Source organism: Bacillus rossius, chromosome 18 (assembly GCF_032445375.1).
Source record: "Bacillus rossius redtenbacheri isolate Brsri chromosome 18, Brsri_v3, whole genome shotgun sequence".
In the NCBI taxonomy this organism is placed as follows: Eukaryota; Metazoa; Arthropoda; class Insecta; order Phasmatodea; family Bacillidae; genus Bacillus; species Bacillus rossius.
Window position 1 is genome coordinate 26,317,709 of NC_086345.1, and position 16,595 is coordinate 26,334,303.

The 16,595-nt window shown below is 36.8% G+C and overlaps 1 protein-coding gene across 3 annotated transcripts in view; it reads left to right on the forward strand.

Moving 5' to 3' along the window:
• Positions 1–16,595, forward strand: part of LOC134541199 (BAH and coiled-coil domain-containing protein 1) — a 279,429-nt gene that overhangs the window by 183,381 nt on the left and 79,453 nt on the right. For 2 of the 3 annotated variants that reach the window (XM_063384445.1, XM_063384446.1), the window contains exons 11-15: positions 1,764–1,847; positions 6,662–6,750; positions 8,652–9,185; positions 12,459–12,684; positions 15,378–15,565. In XM_063384445.1, the coding sequence (XP_063240515.1) occupies positions 1,764–1,847; positions 6,662–6,750; positions 8,652–9,185; positions 12,459–12,684; positions 15,378–15,565 (1,121 nt within the window). The remainder of the gene's footprint in view (positions 1–1,763; positions 1,848–6,661; positions 6,751–8,651; positions 9,186–12,458; positions 12,685–15,377; positions 15,566–16,595) is intronic. The other variant, XM_063384447.1, reaches the window with a different exon arrangement.

Consider the following 16,595-nt stretch of genomic DNA (forward strand, 5'->3'; position numbering starts at 1 on the left):
TCAAATGCACACTATACAAAAATTGAATTTTTTTGGTGGATGTGTTTAGTTTGAAATTATCATCATCATCATTTTTATTGTGAAAATGAATTCTTTTATAATAGACTAAAAGAAATACACAATTTTGGTAAATAAGATGTATACTGAATTTCTTGATTCGACCAATATGTGTATAGTAGTTCAACTTCTTAATTATAGTAATATATTATCTGTGACACGTGATGCTTCATGCTATTTGTGTTCTTACGTTTTCATATAATCACTATGTTCCACTGCAAATGCTTTGAAATTTTTTATTATTTCTTTATTGCTGATTTTCGACACATTTCGCTCGAAATTATTTAGGAGTGCTTTGTTTGGCTGAAAATGATACTTTCAAACAGATAAAACATTTGGTTTCTGCGTTCTCAGGTTTCACTTATTTTCCAAGCTTTTGCATTATCGATACATTTTACTGTGCTGCCAATGTACTTTTCCAGAAAAAACTACAAAAAGTCATTGGTATGTGTGTTAAATGTTATCTTAGTCTGTTTTTGTTGATTGTCTACTATTTCCTGAAGCAGACATCTGTCTGATACATAGCTTCATTTTCGTGGATAAAATTTTTAATCTATTTAAATGTTGATATAAAAAAAACACAATTTCATTAACTACAAAAATTAACTTTACTTAAAAAAAAAGTAGCAAAAGCTACTTATGTTTTACAAATTTTGTTTGGCATAGCTCAAAATTTTTTTTGAAGTTTAAAAGTTAACTTAATTTAAGTATTAATATATTGGCATAAAGCAAAAAAAAAAAAAACTGATTTTCTTGAAGGAAAAATAAAACAGGCATTAACAGGAAAGTGCAAACATAACCTAACCTATGCCTAACCAGTAGTCATAGTATTATTCCAAACCTTTGCAGAAAATTAATTTTACTAATATTTATCTTAACCTGACTAGTTTGTGGGCCTTGTTTGTATTGCCACCTGTGCAGATATCAAAGTTAATTGGCATTTATCGGTAATTGTCACAGAGAGGGGCACATAAAAAAACCTCAAGGGAAAAAATATATATTTTTTAATTTATTGACCTTTTTCTGATCATTTTGTAAAAGGATATTGCACTATTTTAACTACTTTTCTGGTTGTTTACCATTTTAACCATTGGTTATTGTTTGCTACATTAAAAATACTATAAAATACTAAACATGATTGATTATTTCACGTTAACCGTAAAATAGACCTAATAAACTGTACAAACAATTTTATAGAAATGTAATGCAGCAAACCTAACCTCACAAAGCATTAAAAAGGTAAACTACTGGTAAACAACTTACGATGCTCTTTTACAGAATGATTAGAAAAATGTCTGGAAATTAAAAAAAATTGTATTTTTTTTCGTTATGTACACCTCTCCTTGACACTTAACGCCTTTATCTGTGCTGGTGCGCCTCGAAAGGAGTCACTCGGAAGTAATTTAGTTTTGACGTAGTTGATAACCGAAGTCGCACTCGCTTCGCTGTTTCGTTAACGCTCTATCTGTCTGTCTGTGTACGCACAGGTGTCTTCCTCAGTTGGTAGCCCTTTTTTTTTTTCTTCTTCCCCCCCGAGCTTGTTTAGTCTCTTGCCTGATAGGTTTCCCGTGGGAGGGAGGGGGGGAGGAAAGAAAAAGACTCGGAAATGCCTGTTCTCTCTCTCTCTCTCTCTCTCTTTCTCTCGCTCACTCGTCCAGTCTGGTGCTTTAACCTTGTGGTGCGCTTTGGTTCTTGCTTTTTTGCAGCCTTTGCCTCTGGCCGCCTGCCCCTGACGCACGCTCCCAGCCACACGTTTGGCTCTAAGCCCTCCACTTGTCTCCTCGGCGCAGGTGAGTGACTCCCCGGTGCCCCCTGCGACGCCTTTGGAAGCCGACCTCGGAACTGCCTCGTTTCAATCATTGTCACAGCAGTATTTGCCCCTGAAATAACCCGACCCCCAAACCATGGGCGTCGCAACCGGGGGACGGGGTACGGGGGACAGGGGGGGACACGTCCCCCCCCCCCCAATAAAAGTCTTCAATTTCGGCCCCTCCAATAATATATTTAGTTTCGTAGTTTCTCCGGATGTTTAAATTAATTATTTTGTGTGGATATAGCACCAGCAGATATGTTAACTGTGTTTTTACAAATTTGTTCTCTGAAAATTTTTTTTAATAAAAAATAATTTATATATTGCAACCAACTATAATTAGAATATTTAGGAAAGAAAAATGCCTAAAAACCACTTTTTTTTCCACCTTCAAACCCCATATTTTCCCGGGGGAGGACCCCTGGACCCCCTGCTTTTTTTCCAGGGGATAGATATTCCTCAACAACTAAATCAATTGAAGTCCCCCCCCAAAAAATATATTCTTGCGACGCCCATGCCCAAACACTCGATTAGGAGTTCATGCAATGATACATGTGAATTTTATCTCCGTGTGCAAACGATGGCAGAGAGCACTTGTGTAACGTTAAATACAATTCAACAAATTATCACGTGACAATTGACCAAACGATATTTTGCTCTTTCAGTAATAGCCATCGGCATCCTTCATCGCATATTTATCTCCGACGACATCTCTGGAGAGTAAAGCCAGAAGCTTTCAGAGCTAGTTCACCTCACTCCTACTAGGATGCGCTAGAGGCAGATAATGTCGGACACCCATTTTGTAAACAGTCGGAAATTATGTTAACAGGTTAAATGATATTTCTAATAAGCGTTAAGTTTATGATATTTTTTTAAATCTTAATTGAAATTGTCGATGACAACTTAACGTGGATTTACTCCCTATCCAAACCTTCCCATAGAAGTTTTCACTTCAAAAATAAAAAGTATGTTTCAAGCGTCGCCTTCCAAAGGTGTTCACTCGGTCACGACCCTGTCTGCATCTCTCTCTCTCTCTCTCGCTCTCTGTCTCTTGTGCCGTGCCGCTCTCCGTGCCGTGTCTCTGGGTCCACAGCCGTCGCGCGGGGTCGCTCCCGGGAGCTACCCCAGCGTCTGCCGTCTGCCTGCCCACGCGTCGGGGGCTTGTTTGCGCGCGTGCAAGCGTCGCAGTGTTCGTGTTGTGTGACGTTCGTTTCCAGGTGTTGCTGAGGAAGAGGAGACATGTGCTGATCACAAGTGTTTGTTTCTGGAATTGTTGCAGGAAACTTAAGAGGCCACTCCAGTGTTTCAGGGGCACTACGCAACCCGCGTTAACCTCATAAGATTCAATGTTATTTTCATTTTGCTTATAACTAATTAACTAATATAGATTTTGAAATGATGCTTGCTTTATATGTAAGACAACGATGCTCTTATAAAACCCCTTTCTTCAAAAACGTGCATAAATTATGGTTTTATACTAATATTTACTAATATGCATAAGTGTATTGTCTAGGTTTGAACAATAATTTATGCACATTTTTGAAGAAAGGGGCTTTGATAAGAGCATCGTTGTCTTACATATCAAGCAAGCATCATTTCGCAATCTATATTAGTTAATAAGTTATAAGCAAAATGAAAATAGCATTGAATCTAATGAGGTAAACGCGGGTTGCGTAGTGCCCCTGAAACACTGGAGTGGCCTCTTAAGGTGGTGGTCTTGTAATATTTTATGTTTTTTTTTGCACATTATTTTAAATACGAAATCTGGGGATGGGCCAGTCAAATCCTCAAATCCTAAAATACTAATCAAATCCTTGGTATTCAAAGGATTCAATATTCGAGGGGAAAAAGATTAGAATAAAAAATGTTTGAGGAAATAAGGTAATTGAATAATTGAACACTGATAACCTCTGAAGTTTACATGGTCAATATTATTATTCATACCTATCCTGTTACCATTTCCAAAGAAATTTTTTTTAACATGCAATTATATATAAATTTTTTACAATATGTATTGATTCTGAAAACTTAGTTCACGAATTAAACAATTGAAGGTTTAAATGTTTCAGCACCATAGTTAATATTTTTAAATTTTTTTATTCACTGTTTTATTTTGGCCCCTCGAGACCTCCATTCGAATTCCAGATTCGGATTCGAGAAAATTGAGATTTGACCCATCACTAATAAAATCATAATATAAAAATTATTAATTCTTTTAAAAATATTTTCTTTTCTGCAAAACTATTCCTTATTTAATGGTTTTTATTAACCTTGTTGGCACATTTTTATGCCAGTCTTAGTATGTATGAAAAGCATGTAATCATGCTGCATAAAGTTTTGGATTAACCATTTGCATATAGCATTCTTCTTAATACTTTTTTTTTTAAGTGTATCATTCATTAAATCAATAAAAATTAGGTAGGTTACTCCGAAAACCGTAGAAACTGGAGTTTTTCAGGGTTTTGGGAAAACCAATTTTTTTTATGTACGAACACTAAAAAACAAAGAGTGTTAAGACAAATGCTACATGCGAAAGGATAATTGAAAACTGTATGCTACATGATTTCTTGCTTTCAGTACATGCTAGAACTGATATACAAAATTTGCCTACAAGTTCATAAAAAACCAATAATTTAGGACTTGTTTGGCAGAAAAAAAGTCATAAAATACTCAATGTTGTTATATAATGAAATTATTTAAAATTGTGTGCAAAAACATTAAATATCAGAAGAAAATTAATTTAGGATTCTACAACCTTGAACTCTTGTCTCACATGGTATGTTGTCATTATTTTTAATCAAGTGATTTTCCTGTTGGTCAAGAAATGTTTCTAACCAGGTATTGACTTTAATTCTAGCGGGCCTTTTTTTTTTTACCACAACTAGATGGTTTTAATTGACATCTGTTCATAAAATTTGATATGAAGTGTAAAATGTGAGAGAGCTATCGTGATAAATATACAAAAAAAATCTCTCGGTTAATGGTAATGACAAGATAATGGAATAACCTTAACGGTATGTAAGACAGAGGCTTAAATATTACAGATATGTACGTAGAGGCAAGATTGTATGGTGAGAGAGATAAAACTGAAGTTAATACACCTCTAAACATCGAAATGGAAGCCAGTACATCGCATAATACCCAAATGCAAAGCAAAACACAAAATGCAGCGAAATTCACCTTCAATTACCTCATTTTGTCTGTTAAAATGTAGAATTGATTTCTTAAATATTTATTTTAGGCTATTGATGAAAACCTTAAATATTATGCACTAAGTACAAAAAAAAATTTAGTTCTTATGCATTTTTATTTAAGTAAAGTAAATTTGACATAATCTGTAGCTGATATCTACAGACTTGGGCAAAAGCCCTTCAGAGAAACATGTGATTTTGGATTTTTAACATTGAATTTTTTTATTTGTATCTTTAGTATTGAAATAAGACAGTTTCAAAAAGTAATATTTAAATTTGAGAATATGTTGAACTTTTTTTGTGCACTAATAAACATTACTGAAGAATATTGAATGTTTTAATTACAGTTTTTTTTTGTTTAACTTTACTGTTATCAATATATGTAGTATTGTTTCATGTACACATTTTAAGCATCTTAGATCTTACCACAAATTTAATAACGATAATAGAAATCCACTATTGTTAAGAAAAAAATTTGAATTTTTATAATATTGTAATATCTTGGCTCTAGATATACATCAGTGTGACTTATGTGTTTTTAGCATATCTTTTGCCATTGAGATAAATTCCCCTTCAAATAGCTCAACATTAAAAATATTATTTACATGAATTTAATTGAAAGCCATTTTTTCTTTCAAGTGTAGCAAACATTAGTTTCACAATATTCAAGAAAATAATAATTATTTTTGTCACTAGGTTGAATGATAAATTATTAGTAGAGACAAGATTTAATGTTTTTATTTTTAATCCAAATTCATTTTTAGAAAAGAGGATTTTGGTGTAATTGTTTTTATTCGGTGTTATTTTGGTTTTATTGCAATTCACCATATAATCTTTTCCCCAACTTTTAGGCTCCAAATGTTTAGCAGAACATTCATCGCAGTGTTAATAAAGTTGAAGAAACAAAGCTAGAAGATTTAGTTAGCTACTTATTGGAATCTAAAGTAGATTTGACTCAAAGCAACATACAGACTAGTTAACACCACAACATATTTACACATGTAATGTGCCCAGTGTACTATTTTTGCCTGGTGTATGCTATTACAGAAAACAGTTTTAGTGTTGAACAGTTTTTTTTTTTTTTTTTTTAAAATAGAAGTTTAAAATCTTTTGTGTTTAAAACATTTTTAAATGTTCAATTAGTACATATTAAGTTTCATTTTGATAACAAAGCAAATTAAATATTTTAATGGCTGTATCAGTGTATTGTGAAGAAGTAATATTTTTCAAAAAAATATTTTGTTGTATTTTTATTGATAACTGTGAAAATAGTGAAGGGTTATTTGTGTGAGCTCTATAAATAAGTTCTCAAAAGAACCTAAAAGACTTACATGAAAAAAAATATATATATATATATATATATATATATATATATATATATATATATATATATATATATATATATATATATATATATATATATATTAGCTTTGTAGACATTGCCCACGCCAAATGTTAATTTGAAATCTTGCTATACATGAAATTATGTCAAAATGTTTTCATTTAAAAGGTTCGTGATGATTCATAACAGTTAATGAAATGGTGTTCGCACAAATTTATTACACATTGCATTGTTAAATTTTGTATTTTTTTTTGTGTTCAGGTGATACAGAATCGTTATTTTGGTTCAAGAGTTCAGAAAAGTCTTCATGTTTCGGAAAATTATTGGACAGGTCTTCACCTGAAGTGGAGGTAATATTTTGTGAAAGTTATTATGTGTTTTTTTATGTATTTATATTTGTAATGGTTTTATTGTATTAATATTGTTACAATTTTGTGGCCCTTTTTATCAGTATCTTCATAACAGTCAGTTGTTAGATGGTAAAAAGACCTAAATAGTAGTGATATTTAGAAAAAACGGTACAGATATTACATTTTACCCGTGTTCCAGCAGGCAGGGAAAAATCTGGAAAACAGGGAAAGTTCAGGCAATGTGCAAATTTGTGACACTAGTGTTTTTCTTTAATGTCTTAAAACCAGTGTATATTTCAATCACAAATTCGGTAGTTGAAATCTCATTTGTTTCCATCATTATAACTAAACGTAAGAGAAACAAACAATGAATCATACCTGAGGTGATTTTAAGATTTGGTGATGCACTATCAAATTACAATCGTAAATAGAAACCGGGAAATTTCGCAAATACGTCTGGGGTCAGCCATTTGCCCTTATTTGTTGGGGATACCTGATTGGCTTACTTTCTCGTAGTTGGGCTCATGGTCGTAGAGGGGTGTGTCCAAACATCTTCAGTCCAATTACGCGGGCTGTAAATAAGTAACACTCGTAATGTATAAAAAAAGAAAAGGTAATTAATGACAATACTGTGGTGTTATGGAAGAGAGGGTTAATTCAAAAACATCAAATTTTAAGAGAGGTGGAAGAAAGTCTAATATTATTTTCACAATCAAATATTATTCGTTATATTATTAATTATTGATATCTTATACAGACAACACAAAACTACAAACCATATAAAGTGTCAAAAGGCATATCCTACAAATATTCCTTGACTTTCTTCCACCTCTCTTAAAATTTGATGATTTTGACTTAACCCTCTCTTCCATATCACCACAGAATATGAAACAAAAATGAAAGTGTTACCCATTTATTATTTTTACCGTAACTCCTGTGCATTTTGAGGCATTTGCCCCCACGATGGATCAGTTTGGAAATCCTGGTCTGATAGAACTCCGTCGGCCGGCTAGTTCGAGTTCGTTGTCAGAGTCAAACTTCTTAGCACCGAGGAACTTCTTCATGCGTGGACTTCTTCAGATAGACATAAGATGGTGTTTGTTGTTTCTCCACAGTTGGCAATCTAATCACTAATGCTATTTTACCGGTTACTGACAAACGCTATCGTTACATGGAATCACGAGATCCTGCATTGCGTCCAGTCAGTAGCGCCCTCTAGTTCCCTTGTTAGTACACAATTTAATTTTCACTAATAATTTTCCTTAAAAATTGACGCGTGCGTTACTTATAGATACGCCCTTGTGCGAAGATTAGCATCCCAACTTTTTGTTACACTCCTCAGTCATAACAGAGTAAACCCAAGTTATGTTATTTTATTACTTTGTTACACTTCACTCTTTCTTGATGGCTGGGGTTAACTAGTGGATCTTTTAGTTTTCAGAAGGCAAACTAATAATGATTATCGTCTAGATATATTTAGTACCTCTTGTTTTTATTTTAAAATGGACTGGCTGACATTATTTTTTTTTAAAAAATTAAAAATTAAAAATTATCTTTGAAAGATTTGTGCAATGGGAGTGCATGACTTGATGTAGGCTTTTGGACGTACGCCATTGCTTTGCACATGTATGTCTGTAGAAGAAAACTACAAAACAAAAACACAATTTAAGAAGAAAAAAATTGCTTAATTTGTGTTTTTTTGTCATTTGTGTTTTTTTTTTTTATGTAGTTTTCTTCTACAGACATACATGTGCTAAGCAATGGCGTATGTCCAAAAAGCTTACATCAAGTCAAAATTTATAATTGTGCCAAAAAATTACCAGTCGGCGGCACACTTTCGAGCAGACGAACCCGACGAAATTTCTGTGCCGTTACCAAAGAGTCGGCTGTGATCTTTGCAGAACTGGGAGTCCGCGTCCTTGAAGTTCAAGTCGTCCACCCCCCCGCCGCCCTCCCCGCCCTCGTTCGCGCCGTCCTCGTCCAAGAAGCGCAAGGTGGGTCGCCCCAAGAAGCACCAGCTCTCCGCGTCGGGGCACTCGCCCGCCACGGAGACCATCGTGGCGAAGAAGCCCCGGTCCAAGGGCCCCCTGCTGCTGCCGCCCAAGGGCGGGCCGAAGCCCTTCGAGACGGGCGCGCGGGGCGGGGGGGAAGACGAGGACGGCGACGACGGAGGGGGCACGGACGACCGATCACTCAGCTTCAGCAAGCTGTCTAGCACGGCAGCGCTCGGAGACGTGTTCAAGCCGGCTGGGACCGGGACAGAGGACGCCCGCAGGCCCAGCAAGATCCGTCCCAAGCTGAAGGCGGAGGCGAAGGTGAAGGCGTGGTGCTGGCGCGAGGACGACGACTGGCCGGCGGCCGCGCCGGAGAGCAGCCAGCCCGCGCCCGCGCACGCCTGGGCCAAGAAGGCGGAGAAACCTGAGAAAATCGAAAAGGTGCGTGCTGCTCCCGACGTGTCGTGACAGCCGGACCTGCCAACTCTCACACGATTTTGGTGCGAGGCTCAACGATTTTAAGGTCCATCTCACGCCCTCACGCTCAAAGTATCGTTTTCCTCGCGATTTTTCCGGGGGTCCCGAGATTTCGTTCGTGAATGTTACAAAACGAGTTTTACTGTAACAAGTTTCCATTAATACTCGGGTCGCGTAAAGGAGGCAATTTCGCGTTTTTGTAGCGTGTGCCGTGCTGATTTTTCTATCTCGCATAGTGGATGAGGAGACATTGTGAAACATGTCGCTAGAAAAAAAAAACACAACTAACATGTGAAGTGTATTGCTTCCAATAAAAAAATATAATTTTGCTGTGAACAGTGATAATAGTGTTACACGAGCAGAATGTTATTTTACATCTTTTTTAGTTGCGGCCCTGCATGATCACTACACGACAGCGCTAAATTATGTTCAACTAAATTAAATCTGCAACCTATAATTTGTTGAAATAAATTTTGAAGCAGAGACTATGTAACATATGTACAGATATGTCACTTAAATTTAAAGATTTTCATTTGTTGTTTTTTATATCTAACATGTATTTATGGGCCTGAAAATTTTTATCGAGGACCTCATGATTTTTTTAATTTGAATTTTGGCAGGTCTGCTAAGCCCCTTTAGAGTTTCCATTGCGTTCGCAGTCCGGAAAGTCGGGGAAGTTGGAAATGGACCAGGAAAGGACTTGGGATTCTACCTGCTTGATATCCGGGGGAAAAGTGTGCCATCAACCTAACAATGATACAATATCATATCCATTATAAATTATTGAATGAATCTTAAACTTCATCTAAACAGTTTTTAATGAAACGAGTTATTACTATTACCACGGGTTGAAATTTTACTTTCTCATTATCAATTTCATTTGAATTTATTTTAAACCATCTTAGTAGTACCTTAAAACTTGGTGCAAAGAAAATTTTTATGCAACCATGTTATTTGTGCAAAGGATGAAAAATAGAGCTTGAAGGTCAAAAAAATTGAATAATTACCTTTGTTGGCATATCATATTAAATTTGTTCTAAGCTGTTCAATGCTGCGTTGTAAACTATTGAGTTAAAAATATTGGTAATATTTTTGCTGCATGCAAAATGGGTGAATATTTAATTGATCATTTTGTAATACTGGAGAACATAAAATATATTAGGTACATTAAGATCTTATAATGTTCCAGAAGTTCATAGAATTCTCCGAAATATTTCCAGAATATATAGGTACTTCGAAATCTACCTTTGCCTGTAGGTTGTGCAGAAAGGGATTTTTTTTTTATATTTTGACTTGGCAGCAAACAACATTTTTCACTTACTGTAAACTTTTTAAGTAAATGTAATTTTATGATCAAATTGAATGTTGTGGTTTGGGTTAGATATGTGTGCCAGAGATAATTCTGGACAATCGTAATGGATGGGGTAATGTGGGGTTAATCTGTAGGAATAAAACTAAACAAAAAAATTATGTTATGTGCATTAACTATTTAACATTGTTTTTGTTTTTCCTTAAGGGATTTTGTGTTATCCTATACAGTAGACCCCCGATTATCCGGGGTAATGATTGGCAAGGGGTTAACAGATAACCAAAAAATACGATTAAAGCAAAGTAAAAAACTATTAAAAATATTTTTTATTACAACTATCTAGTCAAACACTGTTACAGACGCCCCTCGAAGTAACGCCCTAATTAGGTCCTGTAACACAGCGCTAGTCAAATTAATTTTTCCAGTAAGATTATTTTAGTCAAAATTATTTGTTTGCCAATTAGATAATTGTGCTTGCTGACTACCATTTTGATCATGGCACTACTACCGTTAAAATTATTATACATTACTAATATAAGTATGTCTAAATACGTTAGAAGTACGGTTAAATAAATATTAAATAAACATTTTGAGATTCAACTACTTGAAATTAACATTTAATAATTCACATACTGCATTGTTTATATAATAAGGTTTGGGCATAACATTCCTATGTAGGCGTTGCCAACATTTCTGAGTTACTAAATAATAATGTTTTTGATATGGGAGATATATATCAGTTGTAATAAGATTTTAAAAAAAGCATCTACTTAAAGTTTTCTATATAAGAAAGATTATTGAACCTGTTAAAGTAATTCCTGACTCTTTGTTATTTACTAGATGCACTTCTGCCATGATTTGTAACTAGTGCATCCTAGTAGGCGCAAGCTAAACTATCCCTGGAAGCTTCTGGCTTTTCTCTCCAGAGCTATGGCCGACACCCGGGACAAGCGAGATGGCGGAATGCAAACTTTGGCCGAAACTCTTGACGTCATCGGAAATAAAATGTACGATGGAGGAAGCGAACGGCCGTTGAGGAAAGAGCAAAAAATATTGTTTTGATGTTTCGTCAACATCATTAATTCGTTGCATTGCTAATTACTTGCATTGTATTCAATGCTGCACAAGTGCCGTTGCAATTTTGCGTGCACAGAAATAAAAAGTCGTAAATAATTCTCGTTTTCGTGGTTTATGGAAATACGGCACAAACCGGATAACCCACACCCGGATAATCGGGAGTCCACTGTATACATTTACGATCATCACTTAACTCACCGACTGGTATGCATAACCTTCGAGACGAGCGTATTGTGAAGCACAAACAATTAGGCTACTCCCGTAGAGATGTGTGTATGAAATAGAAAATGGATGTTTTAACAATAGAGTAACGTTTCAAATACATGCCTTGGTTTATTAATTAAAGTGTTTGCTGAATTCATCATTTTCCAACGGGGCGCTTTACAACCTCCTAGTCACAAATACAGTAGAACCCTGTTATAATGTCCCTGCATATAATGTTTTCCTGCTTATAATGTAATATTTTTAAAGTCCCAATATTTCCCCCATAAGGACGAAGTTTGAAAAATTGTTGGCTTGTTTCAGAAAATAAGTATACTATCTTTGGTTTTTAACATTAAAGTTGTTTACATAGCTTGGCGAGTCCGTTGGTGCAAAGCTCGAACATTGTCAGGTGCTAAATTGAGATTTCCTGCTTATATAAAGTTTTCCTGCTTGTAATGTTTTTTTTTTTCTTGTGCTCCCTTGAAAAAACATTATAACAGGGTTCTACTGTAGTTTTCCGTGTCTCAATAGCGGTGAAGGTAATGAGTTAAAAGGGGTTTGTGAAGTAGGGAAAAAAAAGCTCCTCGGTTTTCGATTGCGGGAGAGGGTGTTTGACCGTGCTGTCGGGTTGGCGGGACTGCGTGCAGACTGAGAGGCCGGAGGCGCCCGGACGGCCACAGAAGCGCCGGCCCGGCGGAGACGCCAAGGGGCCCAGGCAGCGCCCCGCGCCGGCGCCCCGGGCCAAGGAGAAGGAGAAGGACAAGCGCGAAGACGCGGCGGGCCCCGCCAAGAAGGCGCGGAAGGGCAGCACGGGCGGCGGGACCAGCGAGAGCGAGGACCTACCGCTCAGCGTGCTGAGTCGCCTCGGCCAAGGTCTGTGCCCCATTCCCCCTCCCCACTCCTTCCCCCTCTCTACCTGCAGCGCGAAACCCTTTCAACAATAAAAAAACAAATTATTCAAGACACCAGCCTACCCGGGCACACACACGGTGCGCAATATAAACTACGTACCACTGAAACAATTTGAGTGTTATTCCCGGTGGATGTCAAAAACCCTTATTCTCATAATTGGGAAACACGGCGGCAGATACCACGAGTAAGTGATGGGTTTTATTGGTTACTTACGTTCCACCCATCAATGGACTCCATTGCATCGCTACACCCCTCAAAAAGCTCCAGGAAATAACAACGCGATTTGAAAAATACTTGATCCATCCGAGTGGGGTCTGTTTACGAAGGGCATTTAAGAATTTTTTTCTGAGGGCCGATACGGAGCTCGGTTTCCGGGTCAAGTTTTTTACAGTGTATTTTTTAGAAGATCAAAAATGGCTGGAAGGTGTGTTTTCAGAGTGATTTTTAGGCATGAGTAACCCGTACATTTTCTTTGAAAGTACTTGAGGGATTTGCGTTGCACCTTCATCCTCGTTTCTCCGCTGTATGATTTTACGGTCACCGCTCAGATTTTATAGTGTGTTTAATAAATATCAACATCATGACAACGAATATATCTTTTTTTTCTCTTAGAAAAATTTGTACATATTTATAGGGGGGAAATATTCCTCCATTGCTTCAAAATTTCTTTAAAAAGGAGTTAATTATTTTTGATACCAAATTATATAACATATATTTTAACAATTTATGCATAACATATTTGTCACACTTCATGCCTCTAGGTTATTTTTCACATTGTCACCTGTGTTGCAAGTATATAACTGCTGTCCGGTATTAGTTTCTAATGTTTTTGGTTGAGGTTTAACTTCTTGTGTGTGTGTTTAGGGGGGGGGGGGGGGGGGGTTCCCACTAGACTATGAGGGGTGTAGCGATGCAATGGAGTCCTTTGATGGGTGGAACGTAAGTAACCAATAAAACCCATCATTTACTCATGATATCTGCCGCCATTTTTCCCAATTATGAAAATAAGTGTTTTTGACATCCACTGGGAATCATACTCAAATTGGTTTAGTTGTGCGTAGTTTATATTGTTATGAGTACATAGTTTATATTGTTATGATGCAGATTTCTTGTATTTTTTTTTTATAAATCATATAATACTTTGTTTTCGTACGTAGTTTATTTTGAAAGTGTATTTAATATAAACAGATGCTTATATTACTTTCATATTAAATCAAACCCAAGACATTTGATTTAATTACATTTAATGGAAGTATTAATTTGATATAGAATTTGTGGTTTGATAATGTAATGATTAGGGTTGGGCCGATGCCGATTCCGATTCTTAAGTATCGGCCGATATTCAGAGTATCGGCATCGGCAGCATCTGTAAAATATTTGCCGATACTTTGCGCCGATACCTCAGTCCAAGTTCTTAAACTGTGTTATATTGTTTTTGTTAGAAAAAATCACTAAGGAATAGTATTTCACGCAACTGGTTTTTTGTAAGTCAAAACTAATTTTTAAAATAATTGCCTAATTTTGTAATTTATGCACTATTATCTTAAGTTTCATTCCCATATCGCTACTGTTATAAAGAAAACCGGTCGTGTTGATTGTTTTAAAAATACAATGTAGCCCGAGAACCATAGAGATGTGCGTACTATAAATGTATAAATGTCCTAAACTTGAGTTTATACCATTTCTTATGTACCAATGTACTCTATAATGTTTAATAATTGTACTTGTGCAGTATGTATGTATATATGTATTATCTGTATAAAATTGACTTGACTTGTTCTATATCCCGGAGCCCTTAACTCCATATGGGATCCACTGAACAGAAACTGAATAAATAAATAAAAAAATATTCATTGCCAACTGTGGAGCAAAGACAGCCTCACGTTACATTTACCAGTGCTCGCGATAAAGTAAATTGCACTCGCGATCACGTTTACAGCACTCGCGATCATAGAAACAGTTGCTCAAGAACGTCTGAGTAGCTTGCCCCCTCTCCATGTTATTTATATATCTATGGCTTTGCTGATGTTATGCTGTTGTGTTTGTTTACAATTTAGTATTTACGTTAGCTTGAATTGTTAAAATCTAAACCTAAAGTGATATTTTAAAGATTTTTCTAAGTGTGATGATACGGCTGGGAAGAGATGTGAAGTTTGGAAATACTTCACTCTTCAATCAAATGAAGATAGCAAGGGCATATTTTTATACCCTTGTGAACAAAATTGGGCAGTGCTTAAACATGTGGGCTGAAAAATTAGTATTTGTGTGTGTTTTATTAATATTATTGTAAGATGCATGTTAGTAAGTGTTTTGAATGATGGTACTCTGTCATTATAATATGGGGGGGAAAAAATACTTTATAAGTAAAATATCCTTTCATAACATAAAAATTTCTTTGGTTAGTATCGGCATCGAGTATCGGCAGTATCGGCCCATAAGAATCGCTATCGGTGGTATCGGCCCAGCCCTAGTAATGATAGTTATTCACTGTAAGAAGAGTAATAGCACATTTTGATTAAATCAAATTCTTATTACGTAACACGCTTGACCTTGGAATGCGTGTGTACGACCAGGATATGTGTGTGGGGAACCCAGGCTGAGTCCCCTCCCGGCTGTTTGTCTGAGCGTGTGCCGCGCGCGTGTTTCTCCCGCAGCGTCGTGCGCGCTGACTCAGGCCCACCTGAACGTGGACGGGCAGCGGGCGCTCACCGTGGTGGGCGGCCTCTTCTACGCGGGCACCATCGGTGCCATCCGCGCGCCGGACGTGTACGGCATCACGCTGGACGGGGAGCGGGGCAACCGCCCGCACATCCTGTCCCGCGAGGAGATCCTCAGGGACGCCGTGAGTCTCGTCTTCAAGCTCCGAGCTTCGGTCTCGATTCCTTCGTTTCCTCGTCGTCACCTTCGAATATATATATACTGTATAGAAGTCGCCAGCACAGGTTAAAATTTCTAATACGGTTTTGAGGTAGTTGGTTAATTCACCGCCGCAATCGCCACCGTCTCTAGGGGCATCGACTTGTGGTGGTCCCTAGCGGACGAGTGTCGAACTCTTCAAGCACCCCTTCCCCCCTCCCGTTGAACGACCTCAAGCTGCAGTGAATGATGGGTGGGGGGTGCGGGGAATGACAGCGGGCGACAGTGCTGCACTCTTAACGTGCAAATAACAACCTGAGACGATACAGGGCGTTACGGCAGCGCACTGCAGCAGTGAAGTTCCCAAGCAGCTCATCATACGCTCCTGAAAAAACGTAGAGTGAATCCTATCAACTCGCGACTTTATACAGTATATGTATTCAAAGTCATTACTTATTATTAGAGACAAGATTTTATTTAGAGCACGATTTCGTTTATTTAAAACAGGATTTTGTTATTGTTTTCATTTTGACGTGACAATGTCTAATAAATCGACGAACGCCAGCTGCACGCACGAAAAAGTGTCCCGTTTAAGCACATTGTCTCGTTACGCTTTGTCCCGTTACACTCGTACACTTGCGCCGCATCCATCTCTCTTCCACTCGATTGGAACAACCGTCGATTTGATTTTTTTCCGAGGCGCATTGAACTTGGTAACACTCCCATTCGTTTCCTACTTTTCCTATCCATCGTCCTATCCTTTAAAAGATTGACACAGATTGGAAGAAGTTAAATAGCAAACATGTATAAAAGTTATAGTTAAAATAATCTCTTCGTTAATGTAATAACATATTATTTGAATTAATGAGTGCAAATAAAAGTAAATTTATCAATTAAATTGTAGATTTCATTTCACTCTTGCTTTGTGTCCATACAAAATAGTGATAATTCAATAAAAGATGATTCAATTTTATTCATAAAAGTATGCAAGCATTTCATCAATGTTATGACGTCAC